Source organism: Charadrius vociferus, unplaced genomic scaffold, assembly GCF_000708025.1.
Source record: "Charadrius vociferus isolate BGI_N301 unplaced genomic scaffold, ASM70802v2 scaffold126, whole genome shotgun sequence".
NCBI classification, from domain to species: Eukaryota; Metazoa; Chordata; class Aves; order Charadriiformes; family Charadriidae; genus Charadrius; species Charadrius vociferus.
Genome location: NW_009648894.1, coordinates 1,615,506 through 1,633,603, shown reverse-complemented (window position 1 = coordinate 1,633,603; position 18,098 = coordinate 1,615,506). Strand labels below are relative to the sequence as shown.

The 18,098-nt window shown below is 35.9% G+C and overlaps 1 protein-coding gene across 1 annotated transcript in view; it reads right to left on the bottom strand.

Moving 5' to 3' along the window:
- MALRD1 (MAM and LDL receptor class A domain containing 1) overlaps nt 1-18,098 on the bottom strand; it is a 268,564-nt gene that overhangs the window by 170,957 nt on the left and 79,509 nt on the right. Inside the window, exons 18-20 of the mRNA XM_009887147.1 lie at nt 17,186-17,273; nt 14,196-14,372; nt 11,565-11,742 (exon numbers count right to left, since the gene is read on the bottom strand). Coding sequence (XP_009885449.1) covers nt 11,565-11,742; nt 14,196-14,372; nt 17,186-17,273 — 443 coding nt within the window. The remainder of the gene's footprint in view (nt 1-11,564; nt 11,743-14,195; nt 14,373-17,185; nt 17,274-18,098) is intronic.

Genomic DNA, 18,098 nt, shown 5'->3' with positions numbered 1-18,098 from the left:
CTTAGAGGGATAAGCATCCCAATGATTAGTACACCATACTGAAATTTGAAGTTCAAAAAGCAGCAGCTCACACATTCCTTTCCATTTTTATGCCCATAAATGCTGTGCAGCATCTGTATGCCAAAACAGAGTCTCATAGACACGTTGGACCTTTTACTCATTTAAAGCATTATTTTTCAGCTCTCCAACACCATCTGTCCAGGATCTGTCAATTCAGTGACCTTTCTTTAGAGGACCTCTCTGTACAGAGAGAAACCCCAACCTAGTGGTCAAAAAACAGGTAGGGCACTAGAAGACCTCCAAAAGCATTCTCTTGACCAAAGGGGAAGGATTGAGGGACATATCAGGAAAATGTGGACCATCAAAGCTTAAGTTGATGGTTTGAATCGGACAAGGTTGTGGCTTCAGTTTGCAGTTATCACATCCCATGCATCCTTTATCAGGGCAGTGGGGCTGGGGGAGCTCAGTCTCTTCTCTGCCTGTTCCCTTTCCTCCAAGAGCACAGGTAACCAGATGACAAAAGTTTTCCAAAGTTAATATATTTGCAGGAGAATTTTAGGTTTACATTAGCTAATATTTCCTGGTTACAAAATACTTCATCAAAAGATTTCTGAGAATTTTTTTTAGATTATTATTTCATTAGCTAAGAGAGAGTTAAATTCTCCCCCTTTTCTTTCTAACAAGCATATTTATGAGAAAATATTTATATTGGTGTCATTTTTTTCTTGTACTATGTCAGAGTATAGTATTGGTATTTTAATGCCTTCTATATTTGACACAAGGTGGTTGTAAACTGTGATGTATTGACCTTTCCATCACGCTACCGTAATTTGATGTTGATTCCTATTATTTCTTGTTTATACTGTCAGAAACCAGATGATATGAAAGTTCTGGTAAAAATTTAAGTACATATAAAAATAAAAATCTATATTAAATATCTTCAATAAGATGCTAACTTTTAATATTTTCTAGCATTGACAACAAAGGTTGAAATAGAAATATAAAGCATCCAAAAGTCATTATCATTACAGCATTTCTAAGGAAACAGGCAAAGATAAAAGGAAAGCTTAGTCTTTATCTTTGTATGTGTCCATATAGAGTCCAATGTAACTTCAATATATTAACCGTAAAATGGGAAAGCCGTGTACACGTTGAAGCCATACCACTGTTTACTTGATATTTGGCTTTAACGTGGGAAACTGCTGAAAGGTGGGTAGAAGCAATATAGAAATATTACAGAAAGAATTATAGAAATATACTGAAAGATTAAGACTTGTGTTAAAGAAAAAAAAAAAGAGCAAACTAACATTTCCCTCAACACTGACTGCATCTGACTGTAGAAATCACAAAAAGATGCCAAACAATTTCAGAAGTGAAAGAGACCTTAATATTCAAGCACTCATTTGAGAAGAAATTTATCACCTCCTTTATACTCTGGGTAACAGCTACTCAATGCACTGCCCACGATGCCCATTGTTTCAGCCAGAAGACAACATGTGATGTAGGAAGGAGAAGGTAGTCTGTGGACAGTGGCCAGGGTTTTACTCAAGATGTATAATGACTGTGAATCTGAAAGAAATGCGGCAGAGCACACTTCTCTAGGAAGCGTTAGAAGTCTTGTGAGCAGAAAGGAGGAGAATGAGAAAAAATTACCTTGCTTCTTTAGTATCTGTATTTGCTAGATATTCAGTGTCTGCACCACCAATAGTTTGACTACTTATCCTTCTGTAGATAATATAGGATGGCTTATTATGGATCATAACATATGAACAGATCTTTCACAGCCCCTGTCTTGCAGTGACTTACACATAATATAGTCATTGGCTTCAACAGGGTTCTTTCCTTGAATAAAGGATTGCAGCTGTGAGGTTATTATTGCAGAAAAAGAATCTATATGCAAAATTAAAACGTCATAAAATGTGTAACTTTCAGTAATCTTAAAGGACAACAAAAACTCCGATAACCTAATTAATTCTACTATGTATCAGAGAAAGATTTCTCCACTGAACACTTCCAACCATTTAAATAGTCAGTAACTCAAATCTGTATTTAACAACTAGAAAGACAAACAAAGGAAGTTTTTTCTTCAATTAAATTTAAGCATTTCTGTAAACAATTAAAAGGGAATTGAAAGCAAACTGTGATCAGGAATGCAGATCTTCACTTATAGCAATATGTGATAAACTGAATTTCAAGCAGTGGTCATTCTAAAAAGAGTAAGATCTTTTACTATGATTTTAAACGTATTTTTTGTCTAACAACCTTCCACCCCCATTAACATTTCATATTAACGTGTAATAAACTCAGAACCAAAAAAAGTATTATGATTATCATGCCATAACAAAGTAGATGTAAATTTTTTGGAATACTGCTTTAAGAAAGGGTATAATAGAGCTATTTCCTATTGCAGAAGCCATCCTCCAGCTGTGTTTACACTGTGTTTACAACTGGCTGTAAATTGCTGGATGTCAACAGACCCAGTTCTTTGCAAAGTGCTAGAGATAAAATTTTCTATCTTGAGCATCTAAACTTTGGCACATGGATACAGGGTTGAGCTTCAATGGATAATTCAAACTGTACAGAAACTGAGGTGCTTAATACAGCAAAGCATTAGTGACATACTGAGACGTGTAACTGGATACTGAGATTAGAAATGTGCTCCAAAGAAAATCGCATTAAATGTGAGAAGGAATTCTTGCACTAAATCAAAGTGTGTTATATTTATTATCACACTCCGAGACAATTTTCCAAAAGAAACCTGCTCTCTTTGACCATGATACAAGCATACCACATAAAGCCTTGCGTACACTTTGAGGCCTTGTTTTACATAATAAATATGAATTCCAGAAAGAAAATGTGCCGGCAAAGTTTTACCCACACACAATAATTAAATTCTCCACAGTTTAATCTATTTTCATTATGAGATTAATCCCATGCTCTGCCATCAAAATATACAGAGCAAAAAAATACTTTGAGTATTTGTTTCTTTGTTTGAGTATTGTTTCTTTGTACAAAATAAGGTTTGATTAAGTTATGATTACTTGAAATGGACTAGTTATTTGACATCATCCTGTAAATAATTTCTGACCATTAGCTTATTCTTAAAAGTAATTAGTATTTCATGACTACATATTCAAGTTGAACACACGAGTAATATGAATTCTTTTGGTCTCCAAGAGGATGGTGCAAAACTTAGAATTACTTTTTCAGCACTTTTTAACCTCAAACATTTTTTTTCCAAAAAGAAATTACCATATTTTTTTCAGTTTCATTGAACACACAGTACAGAGATTTCTCTTATAAAAATATTAAATGTACAGTCTTTAGTGTGTAGTTTTCAATGAGCATGTTGCTTCACGTGATACTAATGTGTATTATCTCTACTACTGTGATGGCTGTGTGCAATTCCAGATTATTTTTCCACACACATTCATCTGAACTTTGCCACTAATGACATAAGCAGACACCAAGAAATGGATTATGACAAAGTCAAAAGATGATATTAACCTGCAGTCTGATAAGAATCCAGACTTCATTACTGCAGGTGGCTCATTTTTCATAAGTGCTGGTGGGGTCACCTGATATTCAAAGTTGAATTTATGGTCCCAGTTCTAAAGGGACAAGAGGAGGGTGGAAAAGCATTATGCACAATGTTACAGTGGGATTCTTCTCAGACTGTAATCCTCTTTTTTTTTCTTTTTTTTTTTTTTAACTGGGTGCAACCACAGGAAATATTAGATATTCTAAGAAAGTGCTTTTAAAGTTGGGGAGGGGAATTAAAGCATGCAAATTAATAATTCTATAAATATGTAAAAATTAAATCACTTTTTGTCGTTTATTTTTACCTCATTTTGCTAGATGCCCTCAAGTCTTTATTCTAATGAAATCTACGGCCATTCAACTCAAGAATCACAAGAACTGCACATATAGAAGCACAATACCCACCAGAGCCTGCGACAGGTAGATACACTGTAACATGCTAAATAAACTCTTCTCTAGTTCATTTAAACTATTAACAGTAATGGAGCAAGAATCAATTCCTTGAGGACTTCGCTGGAAAAACTTACACTACTTCGTAACTTAGCATTAATAAATTCATTTTGAGATTGTTATTGAACAAATCTTTGATTCATCTAAGGTGCATCCTACTAAATATGTGTAATATATGAAATTTGTGAAATGTAATGTCCAACTTCCTCTAATACTCCTTGTGATAAATTCGTCCCATTTTATTCTGCCAATATTCCTTGTAAACTTGTGAAAATGAGCCCTTTTGATGTTTCCAAAACATTTCTTCCCCTACTGATGCCTTATTCATTTCATACAAGTCAAATGTTAGTAGGTAGGTTGAAATATCCTCTTCCTTTCATTTTCCATTGTCAATGGTACTTTCTGTTCTATAGTAATTTCTTTCCATTATCCAAGAATAGTATAAGCGCCTTCTTAGAGACGGCTGTGGAGCCTACAAGATTTAATGCTGTGTGTTTCACTTCACTTTGATAGAGTTCTCAAGCAAGATCAATAGATAGACACACACATTTTTCTAAAGTACGTAATACTATTAAGAACAGACCTATGGAGTGTAAAAGCATCACATAAAGCCCATACTTTTCCTCCATTTCTGTGTGAGTATAACTAACTATAGTGCTCTCAGGTATCATCTGTGCTCTCCAAGTCTAAAAGGCTCATTTAAATGCATTGTCATTAATTTCAGTGTCTTCAGGCAATTTCTATTTAAGGTATAGTAGTTAGCACAGCCTAAACAGAATGAGACAGCAAGTTCAACATAAATATATGGTAGGGAAATATGTCAGACTCTTCAGACACCCATCCATATAAAATGATAAATACAGAATTGGTATATTTAAGCATTTCTTGTGGTGTATTGCAATGAGACTTGGTTTGTGCCTTCAGGGAGGGGTTTCTTATTCAGAGCTTTTTTTTATCCTTTTGTGTGGAATAATTCAGACAGCTTTGTTAATGTCCATCAGTCTTTTAAAAATCATTCCATATATTATAAACACATTTAAGCTGCTTTTGGGATTGTCTCTGCAAAGTAGAGGTTTGGATTACACGATAAAAACATAGAGATTTGTTTTTAAAGAAATTCATAGAGAAAAAAGGTGTATGGTAACTCCATTGCTCTTTGTATCCTGTTAATACATCACTTGCTAAAAGTTCAAGAGAAGCAGAAAACTCCTCTATAAGAGTTTTGATAAAGAAATGCAAAGAAGAAATCAGATCTAAACCATCCAGAGTATATTCTGAAGAAGGCTTTACAGAAGAAAACAGAATTTTATAAATTATTCTTAATTACTTCTTGTAGATTCATCTGGCAGTATTATTCAGCTATGGGGAAAAGAATACAAATGGCTATGCAGAGTTGCTTGGAGAACAGACTGGAAAATTGGTGCACATTAGCATAAATTCAGTGCTTTAGATTGTTTAGTGATATAGTGTAATCACAGCAGGGTAGGGATAAGTGAGGGGCAACCACCCAAGTCCTTGCTTAGCACTGCAGGATAATTTTTGTGCACCTTGCTGAATATCATACTCCCACATTATGGCAATCAGAATCAGTGGTAGCTAAAATTGGGCTGGAGTAGGCATATCCACACCAGTTCTAATCACACCTGAACTGCAGTGCTGAGCCACAGTTTGTAATCAGAGGAAAGTGCACAGTACTGAACGAACCACAAATCTGACAAAGTATGTCGAATCCCATTTTCCTTCTCTCACTAGCTGAGCAGAACAACATTTTGGAAGTAGCAACAACTGTTTAAAAAACCATTAGATTTCTTGCTCAGACAAAACATGATCACTGCACACTCCTGTAAATGCAGTTGTGCCTTCCTGTATGGATTGTGCATTTGCAAATTTTGCAAATCTCTAAACCCTCTGAGCTGCAGGCACATCTTTTAAAACTGCACAGATGTGTCTTTAGAACTACGTAAAGTGCTGCGTCCTTTAAGAACAGGAACTGTATCGTTGGTTTGAGGCTACCTTAAAATAGCAGAAGGCTAAAATTACAGAACAGCTGATATTGAAAACTAAAGCCTAATAAACTTAACTGCAAACAAATAAGCCTTTATAGTTGAACAGTAGAGCACAGATTATATGTTATTAACCAATCTAATCCCCCCCCTTTTTTTTTTCTTTGTTCTGTCTGCATCATTGTTCTCAAAAAATATCTGTTCAAATTCTCTCAAGATTTACCAATGGTACTTAAAAGCATTTGCAGCATACCAACATCCACACAAAGCAAATGGCATCAGAGATGAAAGTTTTCATGTTTTGCTCATAACACAACAGTCAGTGGCTGTTAGTTGGATTTTCTCCATTGGAGATTTTAGTCTGATGGCTTCTAACTGATCCAGTGTTGAGATTAATTGATGGTGTTTCCATGGCTCATCTGAACCTGCCACATCTCATTAGCATTCTGGCATATCTCCATAAATTTTGTGTGGTTGAAGGCAAAAGGAAACAAGAGGAATGAGTTCCTTCTCAAATAACCAAGCTCGAGGTGAAAAAGCCACCAACATTTCTAATCGCAATGGCCATTACTTTAAATTAGCAGTTTTCTGCATTACAGATTAGTATAAAATTTTATGTTACTGTAGAAAACTCAGTAACTACATTTTTACTTAGCATCAAATGTCTAATATCTATAGTCTTGTTTCTTGTGTTATCATCACCCTGAATATTTACTGGCATGCACAGTAAAGCATTTGATTACCTGTGCTGTTTTGTTAATACTTTAATGACGTACTAAGTCAAATTAGTCCATATTTCACAACCACTTAGAAAAACAGCATATATTAAGCTGCACCTTGTTCAAAAAAGGCTGCAGAGGAAAACCTGTTTTCTGAACCTTGATTATCTGAATTATTATTCTCTGAAAAATTCCTAATTAAACAAAAATATACTATAGAGTAAATTGTCACAGAAATTTTTATTTTTTTTGTGAATGACCTAGTCAAGACTTTCAACAAGTCTTTAACTATTTCTAGTCATATAAATATAAAAATAAAAATACATTACTTTGATTTTCCTGGGTAGATAGAAAGGCTAAATTTCTGTTATTAGAAAAATATTTGGCTGAATCACTTTTATAAGAAAATGTGTTTTCAACTATCTGCTGGGCTAACTGTAAGCATCTTCCCGCAACTTCTGCATAGCAAGTCACTCTACAGAAGATATCATCTCCATGTAAGAAGAGTACATGCACTTTTGAGACACACAAAGGATAATCCAAGTGAAGAAATTGTCTCCTAGCCTTTGAATGAGTTATCTGCATATAGACTATTAGTGTCCCAAGGGCTATATCTAAACATTACATGGACAACGCTATCCCAGTGTTGGAAAAAGGATTTTAAAAGGTTTGCTTTTGGATAAAAAGCACGACTGGAATCAAGAAGGTGGCTGGAACAAAGAATTAAGTACTGGCATGAAGCTAGCTGGAAGACAAGGCAACTTCAAAAAAGCTCTCCTACAACGGTCAAGGAAGTAGCTGCCTGTGCTGAGAGCGTCAGGAGGACTGAGGGCTCCAGCTGCCTCTTTGGTAGCACAAAGGGCAGCTACGGCAGCGGCTGGAGGAAAGGTGGCCTTGGCTCCTCTCATCCTCCCATTTGCAGCTCTACAGTTTGCTTTTGACTTCCAACTTTGCACCCTTCCATCTAGGCACTAGGAGGCTGTTGCAGCAGTGATTTTCCCGTTGTTGTTCCTATGTGTTCTTTCATGCCCTTGTACCAGGCAAATCCTGAGACATTTCAGTCCTGATGAAAACTATATAGCTGCTATGGAAAAGGAGTTATTGGGGAAATATGTTGTACTGCAGAAGATCGTCATTTGTGAAACACCCTGTTGCTTCTCTTCCTGTCTGGCCACTGGAGACAGTTTTCCCTCTGTCTCCTTTTCTTTTTTACAAAGAGAAAATCTTACCTTTAGAGTCAATATATCCAGCTACGGATGCTCCAAAGAAAGCTTTGTGTATATAAGATTGTCTCGACATTCCTTGCGCAACACTTTCCAGGTCATAGCTGATCAGGTCTCTGAATCCTTTACACAAGCCCTTAACTGGACTTAACTATTTTGGAGACTACTACCTAGTATTTACCATGTACTCAAAAATGCATTTCAATGTAGATTATAATGCTCTTTTTATTATCTCTTTGCTGTCAGGCTCAATGGCACAGAAGAAGGGTGATTTGTACATGCAACATAACAGAAATAGTTTTGGGTTTTGGTTATATCAGCTAAGTGAAATGCAGTAAGAAAATAAGAAGTGCCTTCAAGAAGTTAAATTCAACTTTCTTCTTTCCAATGTTTCATGAGTAGTGTCCTGTGGGATTATATTTTTTTTTTACCTACTTTGAAGCTCTTAGACTGATTTTTAAAACGTTTCTTGACTGCTGAAAAAGTTGCTGGGCTTATGTATATTACTTAAAGCCTTTAATTTAACTATTTTTTCCTGTGCTAAAGTCTGATAGTGATTGAAAAGCAGACACAAAAGCAAGACAGATGTGTTAAACATATGGTTATCAAGGGAGCTATTTACACAGCAATGATTATCGTGTGGGCTTAGAATTTTAGTTCCACATCCTTTTTTGTTTTGATTCATTAGTTTTCATGACAGATTCGGGTATGAATTATCATATCAATTAAGTGCCTACAAAGTTTTCAAATAACGGTTGTACCCAAATATCATTAATAATGTCAAAGAATTTGCTACATCACTAACCAGTTTCTCTAAAATGGAAATAAATTTATGGAGTTATGCATTTGCTGGTGTCTATTCTGTACACTTGTTTAAGCCTACAAGAATTGATGCTTTCATTGTTATAGCATTCAGACACCTAACTGCAATAGAGAATTCCTGTTTGCTAAGTGTAGAAACATGCCATGAGAGCTCTACGTTCATATACGCATAATGGTCTTGTCAGCGCACGATGCCAATGTCGCATAGTCCTTTACAAAACATGTGCCAGCCTTTCTTCAGCTCCAGCCAAGGACTGTCAGGCTGCCATAGCAGACTCCCATAACGGCTTCTGTTCCTCCAGCCTTGGGCTTATATACACACATACAAGCTGTTCTGTCCTCCATTTCTGAAGTCATTACTTTCACTTAATTAATGTAATTACAGCTTCCAAGACTCACACCTCCACCTTACAATTCGGCAGCCTACATGTGGCTAGCCTAAATACATATTCTGTGGGAAGCAGATGGTTTGAATCTCAAATATTCACAGCTATTTCTGCTGAAAGAACCCATTGTAGGCTGCACTATCACCCACTCTTGCATCAGGATGGTCCTGTATGTTTTATTTTAATTAGCAAACACACAGGATTACAGTATTACAGCTCCTCTCATCTAACTCTATGGAAATTTGGGAAAATGGATGAGAAAATAAACCAAAACATTGCAGGTTTTTAATTCAACAAAACGGCTGCTCTGCATCTCCTGCTGTAATTTGGGAGCATCATGCTCCTGTTCTCTTCTACAGGCCAATAAACAAAAGGAACGGGGAAACAGTACAACCAAATTACATCTCATGTGAAACATCACAACAGCAATACATTGCAGTGTTACCTGAAAACTGCAATCTCTATGGATCATTTACTTTCTCTTTTCATCGGTCCTTTTCAATATACAGTTAGTTGCATTAAATCCTGAAAATACGTTGAAAAACAGGAATACAATTTCAGGTATCACTGTGCCAATGCAAATACGTAATGGAAAGGCTGTGAGAGGATTTACTAAGTACACATACAGTGCTGGTATTGGCTAATGTATAACAATTAAATAGCTGTCAATGAATGATTTGACAGCCAATTTAACATAAATAGTTGCTTTTTTTTACAATACACTTCCTACATATATATAAAGACTTTGAAACAATTAGGTAGCACTGTAATTCTTTTTTTGCTATTGTTGAATGAGGACTTTTTGTGTTGGCGTTGTGGGTTTTTTTTTTTGTAAAAATATACAGTGATTTTAATGAAGTACGTAGTGAAACTAATATATTGAGCTAATCCTTTTATAGCAATAGAAATACTCTCAAGTTAAGTAAATGTAATATAATCTCATTTTAAACTAGTAGCAATGTAGCAAAGACTCTGTTGGAGTGCTTTTAATTTAAACTCCATTTTTACACTCTGTGGACTATTGTCAGAGAAAGTAAACATGCCTGTCACTAGAACTAGGCAAGCGTTTTTCTGTTCAGAAGAATGATGCCGCACAGAAATTTCCTTATTAGATAAATTGAAGTTGTATGGCACTGAAAGTTGTTTGTACTTAGTACATTTGCTATTCACCTGTAGGGATTTGCTTTCAATAAATCTTAGCTGTTATTTTTTACTGGAATATAATTGGCATTAATGTATTTTTTAAATCACGTTCCTTCTTTTTTAAAAAAAACCCCAAACCTCCATGGAAAAAAAGCTAAATTTTGTTCCTTGAGACAAATTAAGGAATGTCTTTTGGAGGAGGTTAGTAAGTATCATAAACAATCTCCCTAGAATCCAAAAATAATTTAGAAATCCTCACTGAGAGAACAGAAATATTTTTCGTTTTACTATGAAGTGACATCATCTATCAGAAAAATGGTAAAATGCCACATAAACTGAATATAACTCTAACTACAGTCGTTTTGAACTGCATTGGTTAATTATTAAATGACAACACAATTCACAAAGCCCATTGTTGGGGTAACTTGTACTGCCCACCCTTCGGCAAAACTGCTGGGATGACACTAGCTAGTAAGGTAGAAAAGTGGGCATACACTACCTGTGTGAATAAAGATGGTCTGAGAAGGTATTTGCCCAAAACCAACCAAGATGATGACCACCATCAACTAAATTAAACAGTAGCCAGTGAATTGCAACTACAGCTTTCAAACAAAGGAGAAGTCAGCTTGAAAAGGAGTATAAAAGTAGGATGAAAATTTGTAATAGTGAGGAGAGATTATGGATTGGAAACAGCAGCAGCCCAAACCGGGTTTTGACATGCCAGAGGTCATCTTGCTGGTGCCACAACCATTGCATATACCAGACAGAGCAGCGTCGCCACTGGATGCTGCAAAGAGCCTGCATCGAGCTGGTGCGCTGGCAGTTTGGGGTGCTACAAGGAGGGCTGATTTCTTATGGTATATGTATTAACAGATTGTAGGCGGCAGCATGTGTACACATAAAGCTGGAGCAGCCATGCCTCCAAACTTGTTTTCCTGTAAGGAGGAACACACTTGTACCCCACATGTCCTCTGGGAGAGGGAGCATACACATGTTTCTCTGGATAGGGAGGTAGTGAAACTTTTGGGAATTACTTACAGAAGGGTGTTTAGAAATTTATACCTGTTTATTAACATTTCGTACTTCGATTCATCTGTTGTATTAATGCTATTGATCTTGCATACCTGCTTCACTGATTGTCAGTTAATTACATGCAATTAATAAACCACTAAACTGCTTCAATATGGTGAACTGCGAAGTTTTTCCTCCTGACAATCCATATGTGGCTAAATTCACACAGTCCAAGAAAGATATAAGTATCTGAAAAATTGTACTCACATAGTATGGTCAATTGATGGGCAGTGTTTTTCTTGCTCAGGGTAGAGATTTGCCCCTCTTCCAAGTTCCCATCTGAATATGTTTGTGGTATAGATGGAATAATTTCCTGACATCTGTTCCAAGGCTGGTTGATACCATCCACACTGGTTTTTATCCTCAAAGGTGCAGACTTCCATAACTTTAGAGATAAACAGTGAATACTTCGGGTTTAGATAAAAATTGGAAATCATTAATTGATGTTATGTTAAAGTAAACAACATGGAAATAAAAAGGATTCAATTTACAGTTTCCATGAATATTTACACAATATTAACATGCATCGTTTTCCCTCTATAGATAAAATATCAATTATATTTTCTATGTTCTTTTCTATTAGGCAAATTCTAATTTTGGGAATAAACCAATTCTTTTGCACCTCAGTATCTGCCTTATATGTGTTCTGGCCAGCTTTCATACCATTCTAATAATCTGGTGTATGACATACACTGAAATGCATGTAAAATTTGTCAGCTATGAATCTGCCAGCTGCTGCATGGTTCTTTCTTCAGTCCTGTAGGCTGATGACATTAACAACTCATTGCGCATTGTGTACAAAGTCCATTACCAAACTCTGAAAATCCTAATCAGTAATTCAAGCAGTCACCACAATACCTGAGAGCTACATAATAACGCAGGTATTTGGTATTGGTGTCAAATACTGAATTGTTATCCTACTAAATAAATATGCATCTGCCTGTGCCTCAGTTTTTGATTCTTGCACAACTGGGCAAGAGAAGTGAGCTTGCTACCGTCCCTCCATCACAATGCATCCCCCTTTAAAAATTTTTAGGGTAAAGAAATCCACTTATTTTCCATTTCTGTTATGAATATTTATTCTCCAATACACCTTCCTGAATATTTGCAGAAACTTTGTCCAGGTGATCCAACGTGAGTCTTGTAACTCTCCAGAACTTTGAAACAAATTATTATACTCAAATCTAAGTGACTACTGTGAGAAGTGTGAAGGGAAATGAGAATTTATTTTAACCCATGAAGATCAAATGATGGCATAGCTGAAGTAACATCTATATCAAGAAATCACAGTGCTTTAGGAGAATATGCCACATGCTTCCTTCCTTGGAGGTTAAAAATAGTAGACTAAAGCAGGAGTGAGTTTTGATTTATAGTTTGTATATCTCCAGTAATGAAGAAAACCACAGCCAGTGTGATCTCATGAGTTGCCCATATAAAAATTTGTGACGTTTCCTGAGAATCATGAGTGGCATAGCATTAAGTGCTTATTTCCCCCTTTTTAATGTGTTTTATAAACATTATGCTTCAAATGACTCTGAGAAAGATAACACCTTCCTGAGAACATATTTCTGCCCTCAGTCAGGACATGTTTAACTCCTATTCCAGCATTGTCATTCAAGTGATAAATTGCTATCATTGCTGCAATGATGGGAGACTTCAGACGGAGCAAATATGTAAAGGTGTATTCTCCACAGTATTTATCTCTCTCAGAAGGAAAGAAGGTTTTGTAAGATAACGTAAATTTCTGAGGGGAAAAAAAAAAGTTCTATCTAAAGGGCTCTGCATTTCTTTTTCAGGGCAGAATTTCAATGGCTGGTGTTTTTTTTCACGCTATCAGAAATTACTCAGTGATATTTATATATCAGATTCATTTCTTCCAGAGTTATTCCCACATAAGAAATAGACAGAGGGAGTCTAATGTTACTTTTCCTCATTGAGCCCTCAGCCCTGAGAGAAGTGACCGAGATCCCTACACAATGTGCAATGAATACAGAGTTTTTATCTTCAGTGAGAACAGTTTAGCTTGCGAAGCTGATGAGGTTACTGTCTCTAGATGTCTGCCCCCCTCATTAATCAGCTTCAATATAGCAGTATTTTTGAGTACTGTGCTTTAAGGCAAAACAAAGTCATTGACGGTTTCTTCTAAAATGCTACAGTGTGAACTGCTGCAACTCAGAAGCAGTCAACAAATGTCTTAGACCTCTCTGGACAACATGTGGTGACCCTGTCCTTTGTCCCAGTTCCAATGTTCCCATCTGATCATCTCTAGGAGTTTACAGGCTGGAACTAACTTCTGTGTGGTGTAGGCTGAATTTCACAATCATTAAGGCTGATGAAAATACTTTCTATTAAAAAAAAAAACCCAAACCCCCATATTCATTGAAGTAGGTAAGAGGTGGACCCAAGCCTCCCAGACATGCACCCCAAACATGAGTCTGAAAAGTTACACACTCTTACGGTTTGGACTGGTGAGCATTTGAAAAATTTAGATATGTCATAGGTCATTTAATTTGAGAAGCTATGCTCACTTTAAAAAGTTGTCATGTATAGCTACCAATCATTGGAGAAGTGAGGCTCCCTTCCCTTTGCCACCCCTCATTTCAGTAGTAAGTTGAATTGGAATACCAAGTCTGAATCAGTCCATTAGAAGGCAGAAAGAGTATAACAGGTCAGATTCCCACATTAAGAACAAAATATTATTTTTCTGGGAAAAAACACATTAAAAATAGCATCTGTGGTCTAATTCCAAATTGCAAGTTAAATACAGAGTAGTTAGAACAATGTTTTTAATAGCCACAAACCAATAAGGCAGCAAAGTACAAGATGTAGTACACTCACCACAAGCTGATTCATCAGACTTATCAGAGCAATCGGGTCTAAAATCACACTTCTGGATCATCTGGATGCAATGGCCAGAGGCTCTACAGACAAACTCTTTTTCTGTGCAGTTGTTCATCGGGAGCGTGGCAGGAACTGAAGTTCCTGAAGTAGTTGTAGAGATTGTTGGCAAGTTTCCTTTGAAAAACAAACCAACAAAACAGGGAGCGATGAGACCAAGGCATTCTAGATTTGTAAGGATTTCTCCCCTTGCCACTCCCACCCTTTGTCAAGGATATAGCTTTACTGGAAACACGCCTGCGCAGCCAAGTTGAATGATTTAAATTCTGCCGAGCATGAACTAAATTGAACATTTCCTCAATGGAAAGCACTAGGTTGGTCATGCTAGCCAACCGCATATGATCCTCAACATTTGCAGGAATTTATTTACACCTCTTATGTGTCTTTCAGATTTGAATTAACTCAGAGAGTCATTTCAAAAAACTAATGCCACGGAGATTGACAGAACAATGACAAAATCTTAATCTCCCTGTGAACCAAGGCCAACAGATTATTCTGATGATAATGGCTTTTTTTTAAACACATTGATTACTGCAATTAACTGTGGAAATTACTATGTAACCTTCTTACCTTGTAATTTCATCCCTGAAAAAAGTATTTTTTTCTCATTAGAAAAATTATTTTGAGGTCGTCATCTTGTTACACCACTTCCTTTACGTTTCATTCAAACTCATTACTGTTTCTTTCAAATCAATTGTCTTTGCCTTTCCTCCTATTCTTTATGATGCACCTTTCTTCAGTCTTACTCTCATTTCTTGAAAACCCTTGCTATTATTGTCCATAAAAGGAATTTTCATCATATAACTCCTTTAAATTTAATCATTAGTGAAATTATTAGCTGTAGTGCACAATGCACCTGAGCAATGCACCTGAGTTAATTAAAAAGTACATGGGAAGACTTTTTATATAAAATATGTCTGGGACAGCGACGAATTTTTTTTTTCCCTCTAAGGCCTGGAGCACTAAGACTGATAATAAAATCTCCATGAGCAGGAGCTATTTCTATTTCATAGAGTAGAAAGCACATTTATGGCATTAAATGAATTATATTCTAATCAAACGTATGATACTCCCATAATATCCTAAGACTCAAACAAAAGACTTAAGGGAAGGAACTTTTTGAAGGAATAATTGCATGATATAATAAGTGTATGTACAACTCATAATAATAGCAAGGACCTTACTGGTCAGAATTTTTTAATTTTAAGTGCCATGTTCAAGTCTCTGTTCCTAATCCACTGGAACAGGAGAAGAAATTTTGAAGTAACATAACCTTCACGACACCTGAAAAGAATGGAGAATCTGATCCTCTGCCTCTCTTGAAATAATTGTTTTTCTATAATTTATAAAATACCATTTTGTCCAGAGTAAGCATCACTGAATAGCCTTTGCTTAGGACATTCAAATGATGCATCAAAGCAGTATGCTTAAGTTTTGACATCTTTAATATTACTTATGAGGGACTTTAACATCAAGCTGTCAAACTCATCTCTCCCTGGTCAGTATTTGGTTATTTGAAGTGGAACAAGAGCAACTGGGCAGCTAGCGCTTAATTCTAGGGTGCAGGGACGTGGGAGTCCTGTTTTTTTTCCCTGATCCAGCTTGCATTAGGTAAGGTGAAATATGCCATAGCTATTGACTATTTTGCAGACTATTCCCACAATTTCTTTGACTCTTTTTTGGTTGCTGGGATTTTATTATGGTGTGGAGGAAGTAAAATAGAGGCAGGACCCTGGAGAATCTCAAAAATTGCTCTGAAGCATTTTAAAAATGTACAGAACTCAAAACTGTTTCTTATTCAACTCTGACCCAAATATACTTGAGTATTTTTGTTTCATTTTTCCACACAAAATGAGCTTTTTTTCCTCATATTTGAAATTTTGAAACTCTAACCCTTTGTACTTTACAACTGCCGTCTTGTTTATTTTTAAAACTTCTTTTCATACCTTGTTTGTAAACATGTAGGGATTTTCTGATTAGTTCTTTTAAGGTTTTCTTCCTCAAATACCAGGCATTCTACATCAACTGAGTATTCACAAAAAACTTTACATTCAAAATGTTATAATAAATGTTGTACATTGTATGAACTTGGTAAAATGTGAGATAATTATCTGCAGAAGGAACATGCCATATACTCTTGATATTCCTAATTGTTATTATAATTATTCTTATTTGGTAGTCCTAATTATATCTACAATAAATTTTTGGAGTAGCAGAATAAAATACATCTGCACTAGGGTTTTTGAGAGTTAGTGCTAGGATACTAATATCCAGATACTATTCTAAATTGTTTGTTGTTCTACAGCCCTATTACGACTGTACATCAACTGTCACACCATATAGAACACTATAACGCCTGCTGCAGCTAACGCTAGTCCTCTTAAAATCCCTTCTGTGATGAAGTGACAGGTCTGGAATCTGGTGTCTTGAAGCACATGCATTTTGGGACATAATATTTTACGACTCTGTAGACATTGTACTACCCTGAGTAGCAATGGCTTCTGAGGACAGGCTGCTCTATCATCTGAATGGTTTGTGTGCTGTAACATAAGAACAACTAGAGCAGTAAAAATATTAAGAATTACTGGGGGGAGACGAAATGCTGTATCAAACTGAGTTTGCTGAATTAAAGTTCAGTTTGTTTACACACAGTTATGTTTCTTTTTCCTTCTAGGAATCAGGATCTTAAAGAGTTGGGAAGCTGCACGCTTCTTACTGAGAGTCTTTTGGACTGTAACTGCACAGCAGAAACTATTTTGCCCTGATGCCTGGATATGCGGGTCTGAGAAGCAAGGAAACAAGTCTGGGTTTCCTTCTCAAGCATGAGTCACAGTTTGATCTGGTTTTTGCTTTTCTGGTAGCAATATGTACAAATGATAGCAAAGAATCAGCTCACAGCTACGAGATGTACACTTCAACTCTGTTCTTACCATTGTAAAGAGTACAGCCTAGAAAAGACATGTCATCAAGTCCAATGTCTCCAGTGAAACCATCTCCTACGATACCTTTCACCAAGATCTAGGGAAACAAGAATTACAAAAGCATTTTTCAGTGTACAGTAAACTTCCACTTCTCATTAAATATTTCATATCAATTGATAGAGGAGTCACTTACCATGTTTCACACTTAGAATGAGATTAAATTCATTCTAGAGGATATATTCTGTATAGTGACACTTTATGAAAGAGGCTAATTATTATCAGCTTTCACTGGTGGTCACATTAATCACAGTGAACCATAACAGAATGGTTGGCTTCACAATCATGTAAATCCACTGAAACATCATTGTGATATAAAATGATGGCAAGACATTATCATAAGTGTCATATTATGATTAGCTCCTTTGGTACTTATTGTAATAGCATTAATCATGATTAATTATAATAACATTCATGTGAATAAATTATATATCCTTATACAAATCCCACTGTGATGAAAACAATTAAGCAGGTTAGAGATGTGCTATGGAACCTTTTAAAGAAATATATTCTACTATTTTATTAGAGTTGCCAATGCTGTATACTCTTACTTTCTCATTATTGTCTACTGCCAAGGAATGGGAGAGGTTAGTATTTGTAAAATACTCTCTGAATGAATGAATAAGCCCCTTCTTCTGACTGTTTCTGAATGGTAAAAATCCAAATGGGTGATCAGGGAAAGATTTAGTACAAATTTTCTTAATTTAACTAACTTATAAATCCTTATTCATAAAAAAATACAACCTTCTCAAACCATACATTTAAAAAAAAATACTTTTGCTGATCCAATGGGGTTCAGATGCTAAAGTTCTTTCTTTGACATTTTCTTTAAATACTTATGTCACATCTTACACACAGACATGTG